This window comes from Rattus rattus, chromosome 7 (genome assembly GCF_011064425.1).
Source record: "Rattus rattus isolate New Zealand chromosome 7, Rrattus_CSIRO_v1, whole genome shotgun sequence".
NCBI lineage: Eukaryota > Metazoa > Chordata > Mammalia > Rodentia > Muridae > Rattus > Rattus rattus.
The window spans coordinates 17743641-17759698 of NC_046160.1; the positions used below are offsets into that span (position 1 = coordinate 17743641).

General features: G+C 43.2%; 1 protein-coding gene across 2 annotated transcripts; it reads left to right on the forward strand.

Moving 5' to 3' along the window:
• The first annotated feature begins 1202 nt into the window (after positions 1 to 1202).
• Positions 1203 to 15783, forward strand: Fam98a (family with sequence similarity 98 member A). Of its 2 annotated transcripts, XM_032908905.1 has the most exons (8): positions 1203 to 1358; positions 5157 to 5305; positions 8064 to 8198; positions 11569 to 11753; positions 12740 to 12820; positions 13413 to 13529; positions 13800 to 13967; positions 14053 to 15783. In XM_032908905.1, exons 1-8 carry the CDS (start codon positions 1237 to 1239, stop codon positions 14710 to 14712), a joined length of 1617 nt encoding a protein of 538 aa, XP_032764796.1. In that variant the 5' UTR covers positions 1203 to 1236; the 3' UTR covers positions 14713 to 15783. The 2 variants fall into 2 exon arrangements, with proteins under 2 accessions (XP_032764796.1, XP_032764797.1); XM_032908906.1 differs by lacking the exons at positions 1203 to 1358; positions 5157 to 5305; positions 11569 to 11753 and having other exon boundaries at positions 8088 to 8198.
• Positions 15784 to 16058: the final 275 nt, after the last annotated feature.

Here is a 16058-nt window from a genome sequence, read left to right on the forward strand (position 1 = left end):
GAAGTTAGAATCAACGAGAACACCTTGAAGAACATTTAACTTTAGTGGAGCTTTCCTGGAGAACCCAGGTCACTCGTGGGTCAAGAGGGTAGTCACTAGAACAGTAAGTAGGTGCATAACTTTCTCCTAAACCATGTAACGCAAAATAAATAACTAAAATGTACATAACTAAGGATAGGGAATATTTATGAATCAGGCGTGAAAATGCAAACCACAAACTAAACTTTGAGAGCAATTTTAAAATCAAATGACTACACAGTATAACGGCATGGCAATGTATAGATAAATATAATTTTCTAATTATGCCATCACTTTGAAAAAGGTTTCCCTTTATTCAACAATTCCTAAGCACATAATCATAACAGAAAGCTACATCCATGCATGGATGGCCAAAAGCAATGACGCTGATCATGACGACGGATGCCTTTAATCTCAGCAATGGGAAGGAAAAAGTAGATGAATCTCTGTGCGTTCACAGCCAGCCCGGTCTACATAGTGAGTTCCAGGCCAGCTATGACTCTATAAGACCTGTATTTTTAAAAAAAAAGGCAACTCAGACAAAAAGTTGACCCACTGTCTAAACTACATGTATGTAATCAAATATATGTTGTATTTGATATGAAGATATGCCCTTTCCCGTTAAAATAAAATGTTTGGTGTCTGGGGCAGGCTCAGGGAGAAAAAACTTTTCCGAAAAAAACGCCACAACTTTCTGAGGCATCCATACTGAGGAAAGCCGAGACCTCTCTTATCGTGAAATTCAGAGGCTATACTGAAAAAAAAAAAAAAATCAAATGACATTTTTCAGAAGTTCATTGTTTTTACTCCTGCCCTAGGCCGTGGTTGAGAACGCACAAATTTGGCCTTTTATGGTAGCTCTCAGGTAAAATGAGCACGCGCAGCTTCAACTCTACAGCTGTCATTCTAAAAAGCCAGGCTCGACCTGGCTCCAGCTGCTCCCGCGCCAGCCTCGCCCCATGCTGTGCACATGCGCATTCCAAAAGCTCCGCGCCCCCTGGCTGGGTCTCGGAGCCTAGCTGCCACGCCGCCGGTCTTCCTGCCCTTCTTAGGGCAGCTAGCCTCACTATCTGATAGTGCGCACGCGTCGACCCGGCCATTTTCAGCCGGTGAGGTGGAGCAGTAGGCGGAACCAAACTGCTTGCGCACGCTCGGGGCATGCGCAATGCGGAGACTGAGGCGCCAGCTGTCGACTTGGAAGTTCCGGGGAAGGAGCGCATGCGCGAGTGTACGCGTTGCCGGCGAGAGGGCAGCCTGACGACTCGGAAATTTGAATACCACAGTAGCATGGAGTGTGACCTCATGGAGACTGACATCTTGGAGTCGTTGGAAGATCTAGGGTAAGACCGCGGGGGCATGAGTTTCTGAAAGTCCACTCTGCTAGAGCCCCGGGAACTCCTCGGGCGCTCGGTCGGAGCCACCTGCCTTTCCACGCCGCACCCGACTCCCGCCGTAGCTTCCCGCTGGCCCAGGGACCCCCCGTGCCACGTCCACACCTACCCCGCGGACTCGGCTCCGACGGCCCTTGTCCTCCCCGATGCACCCTACAGCCCGGCTACCGGCACCGTGTGTCAGTCATGCGTGTCATTGTCTGGGCTTCGATTCTCACCACCCCCACTCCCCAAGCTTTCTCTTCTAGCCTCCCGTCCTCTCACCCTACCCCCCACTTAAAGGTTTGCCAAAGTTGTATCTGCTTTCCTACTTGGCCCCAAGATTTCCTACTTCTGTCTTGAGCTTCGGTCCTCCACCCTACTTCTCTCAAAAAAAAAAAAAAAAATCTTTGCTCAGTCATCTCTGCATGCACCTAGGCTTCCAAAAGCGCACGTCTGGGCGATGCAGCCGGCTCTCAAGCCCGCTCAGCTGTGCACCTAACCTTTCACCACCTGCTTTGGAAATCGCAGTCAGTGACTTCTGACCCCCAGCACATCCTCGCTGAACTCCCAAGATTCCAGGATCGTCTTCACCCACCAAGAGTCAGCATACTTACATCTTGTCTCTCTTGTGATAATTACCCAGTCATAGTCTTCAGTGTTTAGAAATTTGGAAATAAGGCTTAGTTATCTCGTCGGGCCACCCAGATCAAGGTGCTCAAACTTGAGAACCTGGAGTCTCTTAGGCTAAAACAAAACAAAACCCGACATGATTAAGTATTTGCCTGTGGTTAACTTCAGGGGAAAATAAGCACAGTTAGCTAGTTTTTGAGGTGGTGCGGCAATAAAACCCTGGCGGTGTAGATCTGACTCACAGAGGTCCTCCTCCCTCTGGCACCTGACTGCTAGGATTAAAGGAGTAAGCCCCCATCCCCTGCTGATAGTTGTACTGTAATCCCTTATCAACGCTTAATTTTAGGCTTAGGAAATTCCTGAGGGAAACCTTATTTAGGGAAAGATACCTTGAGGTATCCAAAGCTCAACTCATGTGAGCAGCTTGGTGACCTAGTACGTACGTACTGACCATAAAGGAAGCAAAGTTACTGTCATTGTTAACCTGAGCCACCACGGTCATTTCTTTGAATCACATTTTGTGAATAACCCAGACTTGGCAACTTAGTTCCTGCAGTGGGCCATAAGGAAGTCATATTCTGCAAAATGGGTGCTTTTCAACGAGTGTGTAAAGATGATTAGCTAACTCAGTAAACACTTTTAAGGGACACTTGCTCTGTGCCAGTGCGGGGCTTTTCCTCGGGCTGTAAGTTCATGTGGAAGCTCTGAGAAGCATACAATGAGAAGCCCTGAGGAGGGTCTGTTCCCTTGAAAAGGCAGTGGAACAAGAGGCGGGGGGCATTCTGTGCAGGCGAAGATAACTGTCTAGCAGCCATGGGTGAAATGGCTTCCCATTACTATTCTTTGATCCTAATGATGTTTTCTGGTCTGGCTCACTATAACGAATTATTCCTGCAACAGATGCCCTCAAATAAATAGTTAGGTTGCATTGTAATATAAACTGGAGTTTTTCTGAAAGTTAAATTAATTTTAACGTAGTGTGATTTCATTCAAGCATTATTAAAAGTCATCATTAGCTGATCACTGTGTATTTTTAAAGAACTTGCTCCAAAATTACAGTTGAATACTATCTTTTTTCTTTTGGTTTTTCAAGACAGGTCTCTCTGTGTACCCTGGCTGTGCTGGAACTAGCTCTGTAGTCCAGGCTGGCCTCGAACTCAGAGATCTATCAGCGTCTGCCTCTGGAACAGCAAATGCTATCTTTTATCTCTAACCTAGCACACAGTCGCAGCTACTGTTGAGTGAATGTGGAGCACAAGGAGGACGTTCTAAGCCTGGGCCTTTTATTCAAATGTCTCTTCTATCGACCGTGTTTTGTTTTTATGTATACGTGCGTGTTTGTCAATGTGTACCATGCGTATGCCTGATACCTCAGGAGGCCAGAAGCAGAAGCCAGATCCCCTACAACTAGAGTTATATGAAGCTGTCAGCTGACCAATGTGGATGCTGGGAACTGAACCCTGCTGGCCCCTACAAAAGCAGCAAGTGTCCTCACCTGCTGAGCCATTCCTCCAACTCGTCCCCTCTGGCCATCCCTTTTTTTTTTTTTTTTTAAAGATTTATTTATTCTATGTATATGAGTACACTGTAGCTGTTTTCAGACACACCAGAAGAGGGCACCGGATCCCATTACAGATGGTTGTGAGTAACCACTGAGCCAGCTCTCCCACCCCCACCCCCCTTTTATCTAGTTGCAGGATGATGTATAATTTTTTGTGAGTGTGAAAGATTTCTTTCTAATCCATTTCATAGTAAACATATAGGCATATTTAAAAGAATCTCAAAGGATCCAGACCCCTGATATCATGTTAAGTATTTTTAATGTATGTCCTCGATGACAATATTTTTATTTAATATTTCACTTAAAAGAATATAATCTTAACTAAGCTGCTCTGTGTTTGTTTGTTTGTTTTACACTGGGCACAGTAGCGCATTCTTTGATGCCAGGGGGAAGAAGCAGGCAGATTTCCATGAGTTTGAGGCCAATCTGATCTACATATTAAGTTCCAAGACAGCCAGGATTATATAGAGAGATTGTTGTCTTTAAAAAAACATTACACTTATTTATGTGTGTACTTGTTGAAGTCAGAGACAGTTTGCAGTTGATTTTCTTCTTGTATGGTGTGGTGAAGCCTTGGCGGCCAGCACCTGCTGAGCCATCTCACAAGCCCAACAATGTATAATCGAAGAGTGCATGATTGCGTCCTTGATGGATTCATTAAGACAGATCTTGCTAAGTTTCCTGGGTTGGCCTCAAACTCTTGATTTCCCTGCTTCAGACTCTTGCGTAGTTGGTATTATATTAATGCCAGAACACCCTGTTCTGATTACTCTTAAATTCTTATGCCTGGGCAGCATGAGACCCTGTCTTAAGGGGGGGAAAAAAAAGTTCAAAAGACATATTTATAAAATAAATGATTACTTGGAAAGGTTCCTAAGCAAATCTCCAGAATAAAATCTAATTAATTATGGTAAGAGAGTAAACTGCCAAGAAGCTTTCAGTGAGTGTGTAAAAGTTGACTGTGTTCATTGCATTCATAGATATGGTGGGGTTTCTACGTTGAGTTTTGGGGGGTTTGTTTTGAAGGGGATACTGTTTAAGACAGTGTCTCCTGTATCTTAGACTGGCTTTGAACTCTGCGCAAACGACCTTGAACAATTGATCCTCATGCCTCCAGCTCTCCAGTGCTAAGATTACTAGTGAGTGCCACTATGCTCAGTTTATAAAGTGTGGGGATCTAAACCATGTCTGCAAGGCCAGCACTCTCCCGCCCAAGCTGCATCCCCAGCCCTCACGTGTTCCAAAGGTTTGAGTTGCAGTTATCATTTGGTTGGTGTCTTTGTTGTTTTGTTTTGAGGACCTCACTGTGTGGATGTCACTGTTGCTGTAGGCAAAGGTTCTTCTCTGTTTCCCGAGGGCTGAGATTAAGGATTGTTCCATCATGTCCAGCTTGACTTTTTCTTCATTTAAAATTTTTTAAAGATTTTTTTTATGTCTATAAGTATCTGCCTGTATGTACATATGTGCACCACATGCATATTGTTTCTTTGCATAAGCAACACGCAGATGTGTTTTACCTGCAACATACCTCATGTTGATTTTTTTCCTCTGAAATGCACTTTCTTCGTCACCAGTTACAAGGGCCCATTGTTGGATGATGGTGCACTGTTGCAGGCCGTCTCTGCTGGAGCCGCTTCCCCTGAGTTTACCAAACTCTGTGCTTGGCTGGTGTCTGAATTAAAAGTCCTCTGTAAACTAGAAGAAAATGTGCAGGCAACTAACAGTGAGTAATTCTTCACTTTTTAAACGTAAAGTCGGGCATTGTGAACAGACATTATTACTGTTAGAGCTAAAGTTTTAAAAGTTTTGTAACTGGAAAGAAACATGTCAAACCCTGGGCTCCCTAGCACACACACATACACCACACACACACGCACGCACACACGCATACAGACACAGTGATTTTGATGTTGTTGCTGTTTTCAAGGACAAGGTAATTCTAAATATAAGGCTACAACAATAAAATCTATGCAGAGACTGAAAAGATCCTTTTACCGAAACAGAAAACTATAGAGTACATATATAAATATATGTGCTTGCCATTGTTTTGTTTGTTTTTAACAGGGTTTACCATGTAGCACAGATTGGCCTTGAACTCACAATCTTTTGGCCTCAACCTGATGACTGCTGGGATTATAGGCTTGACCCACACTGTCTGTATTTTGTGAAACTTGAATTGTGAAATCCTGGATTGGTGTCTACTAGAATTTAGGATGTTCTTCTTTTAGGTCTACCAGATTCCAGGTCTGTGTGCAGTATGCCATGTGTGCATTGTAATTATACTGTGCTTGGGAAGAATGGGGACACTCCGTTAGGCCACTGTCATATCACTGGAAACCACCATTGTAACCAGGTGCAGCACCCTGATTGTAGAGTTGAGAGCACCAGTTTTCTTGTTTTTCTTGTTTGCCTGTTTTCTTGGCATTTATCACTAGTTTGTTGACTCTGAATGAGCTTGGAACCTGACACTCCACCTTCGGCTTCTTCCTGTCATAGGTAAAGTTCTAATGGATAGGAAGTAAGACTGTCTGCCTGTTAGTGTACCCCTGGGACAGTGTAATCACATTTTGAAGAGCTCACTCTCACTTGCTGATGTACATTTTATTTCCTGGTATGTTTGAGACCCAGGGAATTGTGTAACTCAGACATGTCTCTCAGAGTGCAGGCCGGTTTGAGGTAATTTTGCATCAGCCACCTAAGTGCTGGACTTTCCACACCTGGCCCGTTAGTATATTTAATATGTACAAGTTGGCTGTGTTGTTTAGCCCATGTTTGACTAATTCAATTAACAAGATCTAGTGTCATAATAATAATGGTAGCATATGTTTGTTACACTCCTTGTGTTCTCAGCAGTACTGGTCAACTCATTTAGACCTCAGGGCAGTTCTGTGAGTTAGATTTTATTACTCTTATGCAGTCAGTGACAAAAGGCCAAAGAAGTTAGGTACATTGCCTGGGGTCATATAATCAGGCTTCAGCCACACAGCATCAGGAGACACTGGGGAGCAGCGCTTTTAACCACTTTGGCAGTTTGCCACTTACTATGTCTGATTTGTAAAAATCTTTAAGATGCTGTATAGGATACTGTTACTGTTTTTAACGGGGATCATGTAGAACACATAAAACAGGTTAAGAGTGGTTGCTCTGCTTGTATAGAGGGAGGGAAGGGTTAGCACAGCTCTTCCTCATCTCCAGCTTTTAGTAAGGGCCTTGTGGATCTCTGGGATGCTTCGGTCATAGCTGATAAACTCTGATGGTGCCCCCCTCTTCTCTTGCCCCCTCATCTTCCAGCTGCTTCTAATGGAGCTCTGTGGACCTTTAGGGTTGACAAGCACAGTTTGATAAACACATGAGGAGAAAATGGACTTGGGACTTGAAAATGACTCTAAGGCTTATTAATTTCTATCCATCTGCAGTACTGAGAAGAGAGCACTCAAAATAGTGAAGATGACACCCATTCCCCACTTACCCATTAAACCTCAAAATTTTTTTATATATATTTATTTTTATTTTGTGTACATTGGTGATTTGATTGCATGTATATCTGTGTGAGGGTTTTGGATCCCCTGGAACAGGAGTTACAAATGGTTGTGAGCTGCCATGTGGGTGCTAGGATTTGAACCCAGGTCCTCTGGAAGACCAGCCAGTTCTCTTAACTGCTGAACCATCTCTCCAATCTTTTTTTTTTTTTTTTTTTTTTCCATGTTATGAAATACAGAGCTGTAAGTCATGTTTGCTGCCTTCTGGTTTCAATTAACTGAGAATATGAAGTACAAGTGAAAACAACTGGTGATTGCACAGTAATTGAACCCTTGCTTTTGTGGTTCACAGGAGGAAGAAATCAATGAGCGCAAGAGTATTAGGGAGGCCTCGTGGAGAAGCGCAGAGGGCTTGGATGGATGAGAGAGATTCACTAGTAAAGAAGGGCACAGTCACCCTGTCAGTCATAGCTTAAATAAAGGCTCAAAAGTAACTGTGAGCAGGGCTTCCCTGGGACACTGAGGAAAACGCGTGGCTTAGGAGAGCCGGTGTTTGTGGAATTGGCAGAGACGGTTGTGATTGAATGCACTGGAAAAGGCAGACACGGACAGTTAGAAAGAGTCCTTGACAGCAGGTGGGAGAACCGCTGAGGTATAAAGTTAGAGCCATTGGAAATGCTCAGGTAGAGCTGCTGAGCTGTGGCTCAGCAGGAAAAGAATTGGCATGCATCCCTGGTGACCTGCGTTTGGTCCCTGCGGCCCACCGTAAAGGTCAGCGGAGAGAAGCAACTCCACAGTCCTCCTGACTTCCGCACACTTACACACACAGAATAATAACTAACAGCTTGATTGTCAAGTAAGGGACGAGCCTAGTGCACACTATAAAAGGGTTTTGTAGTGATGTGAGAAAGGATGGATTAGGAGAAGAGCTGAGACAGGAAAAGCCTAGTGGGGATTCCATTTTGAGACTAATGCTGCCAAAATTATTTTAATCCTCCCAAGGTCCAAGTGAAGCTGAAGAATTCCAGCTTGAGGTGAGTGGGCTACTTGGGGAGATGAACTGCCCATATCCTTGTCTGACATCTGGGGATGTGACCAAGCGCCTTCTTGTTCAGAAGAACTGCCTCCTCTTGCTCAGTAAGTTCATGGCAACTAGAATGTAGCTATTTTGTCTCTTTTCCATAAGTATTATGTGTGTTGTTGTCGTTGTTGCATTTTGCTTGTTGTGACTTTAATTCAAACACTGTCCTTTTTAAAAGAAGACTTAGCTACATTTCCAGCTAAGAGCTAGTGGAGGCACGTACACCAGTGGCGCTCTGACTGGATAACTGACCTCGCCTCGCCTCTGCTTTGGCACTCCTCAGCTGCTGCGCCTCTCCCTTGCTGGCCAGCGGAGATGCTGGAGTTTCATGCCAGTGTCCACCCTAAACATGCGTTCTAGATGGAAAGCACACATTTAGTAGATGCAAGCCTGTGGAGACAAGGAAGTGTTAGGCAAGAAGCAGTGCTCGCATGATGGTGATGTAAAGGGGTTTTGTTTACTGGTGTTTCTTTGGATTTGTTTCTAAGTATACATGGTCAGCACTTAAATGGCTCCTCTACCACTGATCATTGTGGAACATCTTTTTTTTTTTATATGAAAAGTTCTTTCCTTCCTGTCTTTTAAAAAGATATACAGTTAATAGACTCATACATTGTATTGCGTTATATAAACTTCCCAGTAAGCTCCAGCAGTAATCGCAACTCAGAACCTTAGCATTCTGAAAGTGAGCTAGATTCAGCTTTGGTTAACTGAATGTCCTATGACAAGCATAGTCCAGAAAGTTTGTTTGTTTTTATAGCTGTACTGTGGAGTCTGAAAATATTCAAACCACGGTTTTGAAGGTTTTATCTTGGGTTTGTTGTTGTTGTTTGTTTGTTTGTTTGTTTGTTTTTGTTTTTGAAAAAATGTACTATAGGTATGATATTTAAAACTAAAAACTATTGCAGTGACTTAACATTCCCTTTGTCTGGTATTTGCTGCTGGGTCAGGATATGCATGCAGGGTCAGGACTTGCTGTAAACACTGAATTCATGCCTAGCTTTTATATATTTATTTGGTCTCCTTCAGATTGTGACTGGCACAGTAGCACAGGTCTAAGTGACTCTTCTCTGTAGTATCGCTTATCCTGATCAGTTGTGCTTGTCACTTACATTCTCTACATAGGGAGATAACACCCACTGTGCAGAATGCTTGGAAGTGACTCCAGAAGGCTGAGTCTTCCATAGAACTCAGCCTTCTTCCTACTGACACCTAAGAAACCACAATGACTGTAAATCTTCATAAAGTGCTTTTAACTCCTCTCTAGTTCTTAAGCAGACTCTACTGACTAATTTTGGAATTGGGGTCATAATTATAAACTGTATTTTTAAGAGCTGATCCCTAAAGAGCTTATCAAGAGTGCACAATCGCATGCCCCTCCTGTAAATAGGTGAAGTGTGAAGCGGCTGAAGGTTGCTCGCCTTTTCCATCCTTCACAAGGCACACTGGGCCCGTTCCTTGTCCTTGTCACTGCAGCCAACACTGCTGTCAGTGTATAACCTCTTTCCTTGTAGCATTTCAGACACGTGCTCATTGGTGCTCCGTGTTACTTTCTACTGTGCCCAGTGTCAGTTTTGTCGCATCGCGATGCCAGGATTGTCCTCCTCCCAGCACCCTGCTGCCCTGGTCTGAGTTGTTTAGCACATGGTACTTAGGAGGAATTAAGTGAACCTCATTGGAACTGCCAGAATAGAGTATAGTCTTTAGGTGTAGGGACTCTGGGCTGTTCACTGGCCTTCTATGGTTCTCGTTTTATATTCATAGCTAGGTTAAGTTTGAGTTCCTAGTAGATGAAGGGGAAGATATTTTGATTCTCAAGTAGATTGTCAATAAAGGTCATCTTTGATTTGGGGGGTTTTATAGTATTCCCACAGTGCCTTTCTAGTGCTGTGACTGTGTCAATTGCTTTAGTTTTAGTCATGTGATGGTATTAGTTAGTTTCCGGAATGACGGACTATCTCATCCCAAATTTAGACAACTAGTATATTAAATCATGTTATATGATTTTCCAGAACAAGGGTTGGCAAACTGTATTAAAGGGCCAGACACTAAATAGCCCTGGCTAAGCATACTATGAGGTCTCAGTGGCAACCACCAACCTCCTGTGTCTCTACAGAAACACAGCGATGTATGAAAGCAAGTGTCAGGACACTGGTAAAAACCTGTTTACAACCGCATCAGTTAACTTTCATAACCACAAAGTTTGCTTTTTCATTGTCTTAACACCCAAGTATAGCTTACTACATGGAACATACTAAGATTCATTAAAGCCACATGGAATGGCCTGTGCAGAGACTCAGCTGTATTTATTATTTTAGAACAGGAATTGATGGCTTCTTAGAAATGACTTAGCAAAATCATGACCCCCTTGGCTTCCATCTGAGGACAGCAACGGGCATATTTAGGCTGACCACGCTTTGGTGATTCTGATAGGACTGAAAAGCCTAGAAAACACCTCCCTAAGGAGCAGAAGCAGACTTTGCTGAATGCTTGGAAATCCTACGGCGTAGACGGAAGTGTCTTTGAGACAGCTATAGGAATGTCAGTTACTAGTTAGGCTTCTGCTGAATTATGTGAGATGTGGCCCTCATGTATAATCAGCTAAAACAGTTCACAAGGGGACATTTAGCACAAAGGGAATGCTAACAAAAGGAGCCAGCCCAAGGGATGGCTCCAGGGGTACAGGTTCTTCCCACCAAGACTGACTGACCATGGGAGTTCAAACTGCCAACCCCCATAGTTAAGAGAACTATGCAAACTGTCCTCTGAACTCCATACATGTGCTGTGGTATGCACACATGAATGCATACACACATGAAAAAATACTGAAAAGCAGAAATGGTTTGAAAGCTTTGTTGTTTTGGTGGGGAAGAAGGTGAGTAATGTGGAGAGGGAGGCCATTTGGGAAGGGCCAACGAGACAGCCCCTAGCAGGTGAGTAAGGCCACTGGAGAAACGAGAGGAGACCCTTAGAAAGCCCAGCATCTTCACACTTAGGATAGCCCTGACCAGTTCTAGACAGACTGATCATGAGAGAGGTAGGGACAGTTTTGTCATTGTACCTGCATCTTCAAAGTGGAAATTGGCCATTTTTCACCTTGTGCAAAATTTTTAACAGATGCCAACCCCTGTCCTGGAGGTAGCATGATGAAATGCAAGAATCTAGATCTTTAGGCATAAGCAGCCTTGGTCTCCGGTTTCAAACTATTGCCTGATCTTGATTAACCTGTAAACAGTCCGTGAATACCTGAGTTACATAAGCAGTGTAATGTTGCGTTGTTAGCAGGTAACAGTGGTTTTCATCTCTTGTTCTGTCCATTCTTGCAGCTTTAAAAGTTACATATCAGTAGCTCATAGCGTTGTGACTCCAGACTGATGGCTATTAACTATAGTATCTTATTTTGAAATCTTATTTTGTTTACTTCAGCATACCTCATCTCAGAACTAGAAGCTGCCAGAATGCTCTGTGTGAATGCTCCTCCAAAAAAAGCTCAAGAAGGAGGCGGTAGTGAGGTCTTTCAAGAGTTGAAAGGCATATGTATTGCTCTAGGAATGTCCAAACCTCCAGCCAATATAACTATGTTCCAATTCTTCAGCGGGATTGAGAAAAAAGTAAGCCCTTTAGTACCGATCGTAGCGTATTAAAGGCATAGTCCTACGTTTGCTTGAAATGAAACATTTACTTGATTTCTCTTAATGGGAACCTAATTTACATATTAATAAGGAATGTTAATAAATGAGTTTTGGGTTTTAAATCCTAGATACCTTAAAGAGAAGTTAATATTTTAGTGGGCTTTTGGCTTTGTTATTTTTAAACATTGACATGTTCTTTTTAAAAAATGAAACTTTATACTTTGGTTCAGAAGCTAAAGTAAGTTAGATATATGTAAAAATAACTAAGATTCTTAAGTCCTTTATAAAATGATTGAACTTTAAGGCAATTTTTATAGCTTTTGTCATTATTACTATGCTTCCCCCTACCGACTGGACAGAAAAGGACATTAATAAGTTCCGTTTTCTAATCCAGTTGCTTTGGGTCTCTGTGTGTTTCCTAGCAAACTCAATTTGCTAGCTACTAACATAGTGTGTGAAAATAGAATCACTTTTATGTCACACATTATCAGCAGAATACTGATTTATATATATGTGTGTGTATATGCATGTAAATTAGGAACAAGCCATTTTAATTTAAAAATGGATGAGTAAAAGCAAATGGTATTTGTCGTATAAAGTTACTTCCTGTCTGAATATCTGCTGGCCTCGTTTTCACCGTGGGGTGAACGCTGTGGGGCACAAGAGTGCATCTGTAGTCCGTATTCTGTGTTCATTCATCATTCAGCTGATGCTCAGTCAGGGCCCACTGGTGTCAGGCACTGTTCGGGTCCAGGGAGGATCCATGCTCTCTAGTCACGGAGGAGTGGGACAAGCCAGTGTCTATCTCATGGGTCATTACATTTATGTTTCAAAACTGCCTCTCCCATTGCTTCTGTCAGGATTCTTCTTTTGATGGCAAGATTTGATGGGAATTGGGTAATGAGGAAGATACATAGTACTTTTAGATTTTTTTTTTTATTCATTTATTTGTTTTTTTATGTCAGTTAAAGGAAACATTAGCAAAAGTTCCACCTAATCATGTGGGAAAGCCGCTATTGAAGAAGTCGATGGGACCGGCCCACTGGGTGAGTCTTGAACCTCCTGAGTCAACTTCCTCCGGAACCTTCCTTTATGTCAGCACTCATAGCCCAGGTTGGCCTCAAATTGGTGGCTGTCCTCTTGCCTCAGCCTTCCAAGTTCTGTGATTTCACCTGATTTAAATTGTATTTTCTGATATGTAATTTGCTAAAGGACATCCTTGAAATATTTTGGCAAACCTCCAGATTTATGAAGAACAAATTTTATTTGTGTGTGATTTGAAGCACTTATCTCATAATTTGTAAATATTTCATGCACTTATTAAATGAAGTTTGGTATGAGAGAGGCACCTTTTTCTACTGGCCAGATGGATCCAAACCTGCCTGAGCTGAACCAATGTGACACAGTGAATTATGGGAAAACTAACCAAGAATTCTCAAGTTACCTCTATTATTGTTTGAGACTTAACTTTTCTATCCTGTCACTTCACTAACCATTCACAAATTAGCCAGTGGGAAGGGCCGTGTGGGGAATGCTGGGGGGTCACTTGTGAAAGCATCAGTTCTTCTTTAAGTGATCCGGGACAGGGGTCCAGGCACATGGCATAGATCCTAACTGGTTGCTTAAATTGTGCTTTAGGAAAAGATAGAAGCCATTAACCAAGCCATAGCCAATGAATATGAAGTTCGGAGGAAGCTGCTAATCAAGCGTTTGGATGTCACTGTCCAGTCCTTTGGCTGGTCTGACAGAGCTAAGGTAAGCTGAAGGAATTGTTTATAGACACCGTTCCTAAACTCCTGAAAGGAGAACTTCCAAGTGACCCAGCCCCGCCTGCCCTCACTGCCTGCTCTGTCAGCAAGTTGGAATTCTTAAGTACGAGAAACAATACAGAGTCTAAAATGATTTCCTACCATCTGGAACCTAGTAAACTCCTCCTCAGATCTTTAATCTTTCTAGTTATAGTGATTGTTTTCTGTGCCCCATCTGAGTTTTAACATTTGTCTTTGTACACTTTTGTTTCAACAGAGTCAAACAGAAAAATTAGCTAAGGTTTACCAGCCAAAGCGTTCAGTCTTGTCTCCCAAAGGTAATATTTCCGTTGCTCATCTTTTGGCCGCCAGACAAGACTTGTCAAAGATTTTAAGGACAAGCAGTGGGTCCATAAGAGAAAAGACTGCCTGTGCCATTAATAAGGTGACTAGAGTACTTTTGATTTCCTTTCCAGTACGTTGGTCTGTCCGTAAAATGAGACGCTTACGTTGTCTTTCTTACCCCGTAGGTGCTGATGGGCAGGGTGCCTGACAGAGGAGGCAGACCTAATGAAATTGAGCCTCCGCCCCCAGAGATGCCACCGTGGCAGAAGAGACAAGATGGCCCCCAGCAGCAAGCAGGAGGCCGAGGCGGAGGGAGAGGTGGTTATGAACATTCCTCATATGGAGGACGAGGAGGTCATGAACAAGGAGGGCGAGGTGGACGTGGTGGCTATGACCATGGTGGCCGAGGGGGAGGAAGAGGAAATAAGCACCAAGGAGGCTGGACAGACGGAGGTAGTGGAAGTGGAGGTGGCTACCAGGATGGCGGTTATCGAGATCCGGGCTTCCAGCCTGGTGGCTATCATGGTGGCCACAGCAGTGGCTACCAAGGTGGTGGCTATGGTGGTTTCCAAACATCTTCATATACAGGAAGTGGATACCAGGGTGGTGGCTACCAGCAGGACAATAGATACCAAGATGGCGGGCACCATGGCGAACGAGGCAGTGGTCGTGGGGGCAGAGGTGGTCGAGGAGGTCGGGGAGGACGCGGAGGTCAGGGAGGAGGCTGGGGAGGAAGAGGGAGCCAGACTTATCACCAAGGGGGCCAGTTTGAACAGCACTTCCAACATGGAGGCTATCAGTATAGTCATTCTGGATTTGGACAAGGAAGACATTATACTAGTTGAGGCTACAGACACATTTTGCTAGAGCTCAAGTAATAGAAACTTAGTTTCAGAATCTGAATCCAACATCTATTTCGAATGAATGTAAGACCACAGGTGGCAGGCATACTTCTGCTTAGGATAACCATTTGCCGGTCTTCATTCAGTTCTTCCTCTCTTTTTATTACTAAACAGTTTTACATAACACTGTTTATTTAAGAAGCATATCTCTTCTTTCTATGAAAAACAAATCTTAAAGGCAATTTCAGTTGCCTTTAATTGACCAGTAGACTAATCCAGTTGAAACATACATGCTTTTTTGAAGAAATTACTTGAATAAAATAGTTTTCACATTTTCAATATGCAAGTTTTAAAAATGAGGATTTGCCTAGACTTTTTTTATATTTACTGCTGGGAAACCTCCCTCATTAACAACCCATGTGTGTTTTCGTAAACTATTCTCCCAGCATAGCTCTGCCCTGATTGGCATTTTGTCCAGAGAAATTTCGTCACCTTTCTTTCTGGTAGACCTGTTGGGTTGGTTCCTATTACGTGAGCTCTTTTGCAGATAGCACATTCAGTAGCCTTATCCTGTGGGTGGAATACTGTACCATATGCTCCTCCAAAATCCACGAACACGGCCAAATCCATGAACACGACAAAAGCAAACTAAGTTGTGAACCGTAGTACCTGTAGGCACTTAGTTAAGTATAGCAACTCAAACAGACCTGCATCCATCCAAGACAAAAGTCCCTCCTTCAACCTTGTTTTTACTTGAAATTCGCTAGAAGAAAGGGTGAGCAGACATGTGTTTTATGCACTAGTTACAAATACAAGTTGGCTTGCTTTACACAAGAGACCCTTCTTGTGACGGAAGTGCACTACGAAGTGAGATCGAGTCCTGCTCAGTGCAGGAGGCCCTTCATTATTGCTGCAGAAGACAGAAGCCTGGCTGAGTCACCCTCCACGTCTATACTGAAATCACTCGATGCTTCTGCCGGGTTTTTGTACATGTAAACACTGTCAAGCTGTGAAAGAAAGTGGCTGGAGGTGTGTTTGTGTGAGAGGTGAGCAATAAAGTACCTGTACATTCTCTCCTTGCCTTGGCAGTTTTATTTTAGCTATTTTCATGCTAAATTGTTCTGGGCATTTGTGTCAAGCTTATGGAGTAAGGCTTTTGTTCCTGAACAGTATTTCCTTATGTAAAAGGTGGCCCTTTTTCTGGAAGCTAAAACAAACTGCAAGGGGAAAAGCTATTTCCAAATTTCCTTATTTATAACAATATGGCTGGAAAGCTTTACTCAGACTCTGTCCACTGGGTGTAGCTGTTGCTACTCTCGTGAGGCAAGCTACATTAATGCCCCTCCCTA

Coding starts and splice junctions, on each gene's coding strand:
- Fam98a (XM_032908905.1), top strand. CDS start 1,237: ATGCGCGAGTGTACGCGTTGCCGGCGAGAGGGCAGCCTGACGACTCGG. Junction 11,754..12,739: donor TCAGCGGGATTGAGAAAAAA/GTAAGCCCTTTA, acceptor TTTTTATGTCAG/TTAAAGGAAACATTAGCAAA. Junction 13,968..14,052: donor CTGCCTGTGCCATTAATAAG/GTGACTAGAGTA, acceptor CTTACCCCGTAG/GTGCTGATGGGCAGGGTGCC.